The sequence below is a fragment of the Frankliniella occidentalis genome, unplaced genomic scaffold (assembly GCF_000697945.3).
Source record: "Frankliniella occidentalis isolate FOCC.00 unplaced genomic scaffold, Focc_3.1 Scaffold184, whole genome shotgun sequence".
NCBI lineage: Eukaryota > Metazoa > Arthropoda > Insecta > Thysanoptera > Thripidae > Frankliniella > Frankliniella occidentalis.
This window is the reverse complement of record NW_026267310.1, coordinates 103,505-109,907: the sequence shown is the minus strand read 5'-3', so window position 1 is coordinate 109,907 and position 6,403 is coordinate 103,505. Positions and strand designations below refer to the sequence as shown.

At 40.9% G+C, this 6,403-nt stretch overlaps 2 protein-coding genes and 1 long non-coding RNA gene across 3 annotated transcripts in view; 1 reads left to right on the top strand and 2 right to left on the bottom strand.

The window, feature by feature from the left end:
• Positions 1–4,386, bottom strand: LOC113203727 (protein SPT2 homolog). Its single transcript, XM_026418553.2, has 8 exons — positions 4,046–4,386; positions 3,331–3,474; positions 3,117–3,252; positions 2,871–3,031; positions 669–2,790; positions 396–546; positions 213–292; positions 1–142 (listed from the first exon to the last, which is right to left on the bottom strand). The coding sequence occupies exons 1-8, from the start codon at positions 4,103–4,105 to the stop codon at positions 54–56; spliced, it is 2,943 nt and encodes a 980-aa protein (XP_026274338.1). The 5' UTR covers positions 4,106–4,386; the 3' UTR covers positions 1–53.
• A 172-nt stretch (positions 4,387–4,558) lies between these two features.
• The window catches only part of LOC113203728 (E3 ubiquitin-protein ligase RNF19B), a 73,175-nt gene continuing 71,330 nt past the window's right edge, over positions 4,559–6,403 (top strand). The window contains exon 1 of the mRNA XM_026418557.2: positions 4,559–4,801. The gene's annotated coding sequence lies outside the window, so the exon portion shown is untranslated. The remainder of the gene's footprint in view (positions 4,802–6,403) is intronic.
• Positions 5,036–6,403, bottom strand: part of LOC127750398 (uncharacterized) — an 11,153-nt gene continuing 9,785 nt past the window's right edge. Inside the window, exon 3 of the long non-coding RNA XR_008011671.1 lies at positions 5,036–6,141. This is a non-coding gene — a long non-coding RNA (uncharacterized LOC127750398). The remainder of the gene's footprint in view (positions 6,142–6,403) is intronic.

Below are 6,403 nucleotides of genomic sequence, written 5' to 3'. Positions count from 1 at the left end.
CTATATATATCTCACTACCATTAGCAAGCGACAAATCTGGTCCCCTGATTAGATTATCTTCTGCCTCTCTTTGTACGCTGCAAAGCTTTCCGTCGTTTCTCTCTAACCTCCATGGCCATGTCTTCCAAATCTTCAAGTAGACCTGTAAAACAAATTCCATCATAAAAACTGTCTTGGAAGAAAAAAATATTACAACAGTGACAATTCCCTACCCAATTTGGCACTCCGACATTCCTCCCGCATCTGTTCAGCAAAACTAGATTCTTCAATATCTTCGTCATCATCAAGATATCTAGGACAGCAGAAATAAAAGAATATTACAGTTTAGTCAAATTTGAAGAGATCAATTGTAGTAAGATTTTAATGCAACAGTAATCATGGGTTACTGCACTTACTTGGACTTATCATAGCCAAAGATATCTTTGATATACTTTGAGTAGTCCTCTTCATCTCCTGCTGGTCCATCATCAATGAAATCAGCTAAATCTGATTCATACTCATCTTCATCGTCATCAGAGTCATCTGAATCACTTATCTCATAACGTTCTGAAAAATATTGAGGAAAACATGATTTAACTTCAATTTCTCTATGTATTATGCATGGTATTACAAACCCTTACAGACAAGTGCACAGAAAACTGCCTGCAAAGAAAGAAGAATTTACTTACTTTTAGGCATAGGCCCATTTCTTCTCACATCATCGGGGGGGAACTTTCTTGGTTTCAGATCTCTTGGTGGGAACTGCTTAGGTTGCAAGTCCCTTGGAGGAAATTGTTTCCGCTGCAAATCTCTTGGAGGGAATTGTTTCGGCTGCAAATCCCTTGGAGGGAATTGTTTGCGCTGTAGATCTCTTGGAGGGAATTCCTTTGGCTTGAGGTCTTTAGGTGGGAATTCTTTCCTTGGCTCTCCACGAGAAGGTGGTAATGGTTTCTTGAAGTTATCTTTAGAGGACTGAGATTTTCCAGCCATATTTGAATCTAACCTTGGTCTCTTGTCTGAGGAATTCCTTATGTCCTCAGCTTCTCTTTTGCGATCGTGAGGATTGCCTAATTTACTTCTGTCGCTATCCATTGGATTCTTACTACTAGTCATAGATTTTGATGATGAAGGTTTTGACTTGTCATCTAATTTGGAAGAGCTAGGCTTTTCTTTACGGTTATCACTCGGATTTTGCTTTCGCACAATTGTTACAGGATTGTCAAATAAGTCTCTTGTTTCAGTCTCTACAACCTTGATACGTTCTACTTTCACTTGAGTATTGCTCTTCTTTAGATTATCTCCAGTTCTGTTAGATTTCAAAGCTGGTCTCTCCGGAGAAGCACTATCTCTGTCTCCAAAAAGATCAAGCTTGTCATATTTTGAAGTCTTTCTAACTTCCTGTTGTTTAAGTTTTTCTTTGTCCGATGCACTAAGTGGCTTCTTGGATATACTTTCTTTATAATCTCGATCTCGTTTCTCACGTTCCTTGTCCTGTTCCCGAGCTTTCAATCGGTCTCTTTCCTTTGCCTTTTCTCTTTCTCTCTCGATTTCCTTTTGTCTTTCGATCTGTTTCTCTCTCTCTTTTTGTTTCTCTCTCTCTTTTAATTTTAACCGTTCCCTCTCCCTTACTCTTTCCTTTTCCTTTTCTTTCTCTCTTTCTTTTTCCTTTTCTCTCTCTCTATCTCGTTCTTTCTCTCTCTGTCTTTCCTTCTCTCTTTGTCTTTCCTTCTCTTTCTCCCTTTCCTTATCCCTCTCTCTTTCCTTATCCCTCTCTCTTTCCTTTGCCTTTTCTTGTTCTTTTGCTCTCTCCCGTTCTTTTGTTCTTTCCTTTTCCCTTTCTTTAGCCTTTTCTCTCTCTTTTTCTTTAATTTTTTCTAACTCTTTTTCACGTAGCTTATCTCTTTCCTTAGACCTTTCCTTCTCAGAATTACGAGAACTATTTTCTTCATTTATTCTTGGTATTTTGGGAATTCTTGGTAAAGATGATGGAGTTTTAGTGTCACTACCTACAGTACCATTTCTTCTGATTTCCTCTCTACTCCTTGATAAGGATGTGTGCTGACGGTCAGTACTTGGACTACTATTTGAGTGATTCAGTCGATGTTTACTAGAATGTCCATTACTTATTGAGCGATCTCTTGAAGTATGAGGTGAGCGAGATCTTGAACGAGATTGTGACGAATGATATGAGTCAGGACTACGTTTTGAGTGGAGGCTAGTTGACTTGGTTTCGTGACGGCTTTCCTCTGCTCTTCTATTATCTGTCTGTGAACTGTAATTACTTCTAACCTTGTCCCGTTGTCGTTCTTTATCTTTACTTTTGTCACTGTATCTGTCTTCATCCTTTGATCTGTATTTGTCTCCATCTTGTCTTGCAGTTTGCTTTCCTCTGCTTCCGCTGTGCTCACTGGAATGAGGGCTGTCATCAGATCTTGAATTAGATGAAGATTGTTTAGAATACTCAGACAATCTTTTCTCTCTCTCTTTTTGCCTTTCATACTCTAGCTTCTCCTTTTTAGTCATCAATCGCTCTGGTTCTTCCTTTTCCTTTTTTACAATCTTTTTCTCAACAACAACAGGCTCAAACTGTTTCTTCTCAGCTATTTTTAAAAGGGATGAAAAATCAAGAGGTGGTGGCATTGCTGGCCTCTTCGGTTTTGGTTTCTCAGGTTCTGGACTTCTTTCTCTACTATTGCTTCGGCTTCTGTGATCACCATCTCCATCTTCGGCATCTTCTTTATGTTTGCGTTTTCTTTTGTGGGGCAGGTGCTCTTCCTCTTCTTGTCTCAACAATGCTTGCCTAACCCGATCCTGAACAGAAGAAAATGTTAAACTAATCTCTCAAATCCAATAACATAAAAAAATAAAATAGTTAGACCAACAGTAGATACCTTGGTGTTGACCAAATCTCTGGCAGTTGCCTTATTATTAGGTTTAGAGGATTTTTTCTCTGCAACAGGAACAGCAGTATATTTTTCCATCATTTGTTTATAAAACTTTGAGGCTTCCTGAGAGACGTATCCATAATCATCCTCATCACATTGCTGGGGTCCTTTAATCATAGATCAAAGTTTAGATACATAATCTGGCCTTCAACATTATTAGATAGCTAGATAATAGTTTAAGACTGTACAAACCATTTATAGTGTCGGCAGTATTTACAGTATCAATAGCATCAGCCAAAACTGATTTGTTGGCAGATTTAGTACGTTTCAACATTACCTGCACCCTTTTTTTGGCCTTAGTGTCTTGATTCCGTAGTGCCAATAGTTCCTGAAAAAAGAAATATTCAAATAAGTTCTTTTGAACATCAACTCATAAAAATCTGAAGTCAATATTGGATTATATTACCTCCTTCTTCTTGTTCTCGTCAGTCTTTTTTCTACGCTCTTCATCTTCTTTTCTAGCTAGAAACTTCTGTATGTTTGCAGAAAGCCCCTTGGTCCTACCTTCTTTTTTTGGAGGGGAAAATGAAGTCCGGTAACAGTTCACCTGCTGTATGAAGATTGGAGAGAGAGGCATCCAATATAAATATACTAGACAGTAAGAGAGAAACAAAAAAACAAACAGGGACAGACTTTATAAAAAAAAAATGACATCAATAAAGAGACTACGGAATGTAATTGACCAAGATATCCTGTGATCTCTCCCATTCAATAGACTGACAGATAGGAAAAATCGCAAAGGTGTGCATGTGCATGAAGCCATCATGTTCAATGTAAACTGCAAACTCAAATAAAAATAAAACAACAAAAAATGTAAGGAATATTAAAAAGCATGTTTGCTACAATGTCATAAAGTACAAGGAGTTTAATATGTTGCCATAGAACGAACGAGACAAAACTATGATTAAGAAGGAGCTGGATGAATTGAAAAATTAGGTTAACCAAGTTGAGTGCTGACAGCAATTTAAAATGTAGGTCATGGGTCAATTTTCAACCCAAAGAGTAACAGAGAGAAACAGGAGAACTCTGAAATTCTCTCCTGCTATAATCTAGAGAATATAATTTAGGAATAACCTGCAACCCCTGTCAACAGCTGTCCAGGAAGAACCAAAGATCCTCACCTCTTTCGCCTTTTTCTTTTCATTTTTTTGCGCTTTGTGAAGAATTTTGTCGAAGTCCATGATGATAAGGTGTCTGTCCTTTCAATTATAACCCTGCAGTTCATGAATAAAGCAGAAATATCCTACGTGTCAACACATTCCGAGAAATAAGGCTGCACAAAGTCCTAAATAAGTGTCCAGTCAAAACACGGGGGTGAAGGAACGAACTCAATTTGTTCTGGAGAAGCAGAAGATACGAAGAAAAAGAAGATGATACGAGTGGTGGGATCCAAGAATGATGCTCTAAAAGTCTATTATCCGACGCTTTAAACTGAAGAAAAGGATATCGAGGCAAAACATGACATCTTCAAACGCAAAGAATAAATTCTTTAAGTGCTTTGAAGAGCGAAACGCGAGGGACACCGTCCTTTCTGACCGTTTGTCTCGATTGATACTAGAACGAACCCATAGGTGTTCGACTTGTTTCGACCCTAGTTCTAGTTTCGACCTTATCCAACAATTATTACTGAAAGATTGAAAGTATTCTGAATGGTAGTAAAACTGTTTTTTCGCAAGGATGGGTGTGTATTTTAAATGCACGTACTTGCCGTAAGTGCGGTCAGTACGGTTTCGCAGCTTGTTGCCGAATTTGCTGGATATAATATCAAAGAGTGACACATATTGAAGTCTGCAACAAGGCTCTAGGGGCGAGTCCAAGATAGCCCTCTTGTTGACAGGATTGCTCATCACTAATAGAGTATCTAGTTCGTCTCCAAGGTAAGTGCTATGATTTCTGTTTGAATTATTATTTCCACCTGGCTATATACTGTATAAGAGCAAGGAAAATTTTCTTTTGGTTTTTCACAACAGTATCCCTAACCTTAGTTATTTTGTAATACTTGTAGCTTCTTTGTACTTATCACTGCCTGCAGTGTCCTATTTTAATCTTGCAATGTTCAAGTGATTCATATGATTTGTGGCACATTTTTCTACATTTTTGTGGGGGCTTGATTTTGCACTAGGAACTTGTGATACACTCCTGACTGGGTTATAATGTTGATGTTTATTGTTTTGATCCTTTTCCGCATCTCAGCACTAAATAGGGAGTAAGAATTTTATACTTCAGAGATTTCCCTCTCTTACCTCCATTTTAATGACTATTATAAAATTACGCTGTTTCACAACTTTTTAAAATGAGTATTTCAGCTGGAAGGTTTATTTTATATTAAATACCTAATTTTCAGTTCCTCTTGAGCACATTCAATTAGAACAATGTCTCTTTTGATGTTGTTGCAAAATATGTTTTAGACAAGCTTGAGCATTGCAACCAATACAGGGTGGTCCACAGACCCCTTCCTTTACCGCATGCAGGCGTGCGGGCGGGCTTGCCTATCGTCGCTCACTACGGCGCCTTATGGCCCCGTGCGAGTATGCAACCCGGTCGCACGCCTGCATCCGGTACAGTATAAGCAAAATAAAGGAAGGGGTCTGTGGACGACCCTGTATAATATAAAACATGTGTTAACTTCCTGTCCTTTGCTCAAAGCACTGTTTATTAATTCTTTGAAGTGAGAAATAAATCTCTAACAGAAATATGCAGCCATCAAAGACAGCAAACAAACAAAAAACGAAATAGGAGCTGTCATCATAGTTGCCTTTTCTCTCCCTGCCCTCTTGGCAAAATACATCTAGAACTCGGGTCGTCTGTATGAACAAAGACCTCCGCTTTTTGTGACGGTCGATACTGCATTCTCGTTGCACTCGCCGTTGTTCTACACCGTGACGCCCCCTCCCTTTCCTCCCCCGCAGAAGGTGCTCCGTGCTCGTTGTAGGGGCTGTAGTGTGGAGGATCGTGGTTCATTAGCGTTGCGGCGGGGAAGGGTGAAAGGGGCCGGGGGGTGCTCTGCATAATGCCACGCCACGCCACTTGCGCCGCCGAGCTGCAAGTTCAACCCCGGAGCCCCCGGAGCTGCTGGTGTTGGTGCGTCAGCCCCGCCGTTGGTGCTTCCCTTGCTCTTTATGCACGGCGGCTCCGTGACGCTGGTGACGCGCTGGTGACGTCACTCTGCTGATAACGGAGAGCTCTGCTGCGCCTCGCGCGGCTCGCCTCGATAAATCTGTTGACAAACAGCCCAAAGGCGTGGTGTTGGTGGACGGACCTCAGGCCCCAGCGCCAGCGGCGCTGGCACCGCGGACACCTGAAAGAAAGGGAAAGGGACCCCGGGGTGAAGTTCCCACGCGGTGAGGAGGAGAGGGGGGTATACACTACACGTTACGCAGCGAGCACAAGCGATGAGCGAAGTTATCAGCTCGAGATTGTTTGGCGCACAACTTGCAGGGCGCTGATGAGGTCGCGTTGTGGCGTCCTCCCCCCCCCCC

Bases quoted from the DNA above. Each gene is read 5' to 3' on its own strand.
- LOC113203727 (XM_026418553.2), bottom strand. From the start codon at position 4,105: ATGGACTTCGACAAAATTCTTCACAAAGCGCAAAAAAATGAAAAGAAA. The intron at 3,475-4,045 runs GTGAGGATCTTT...ATCTTCATACAG, and splicing joins AAAAGAAAAAGGCGAAAGAG to CAGGTGAACTGTTACCGGAC. The intron at 293-395 runs GTAAGTGCAGTA...CTGCTGTCCTAG, and splicing joins TTTGGCTATGATAAGTCCAA to ATATCTTGATGATGACGAAG.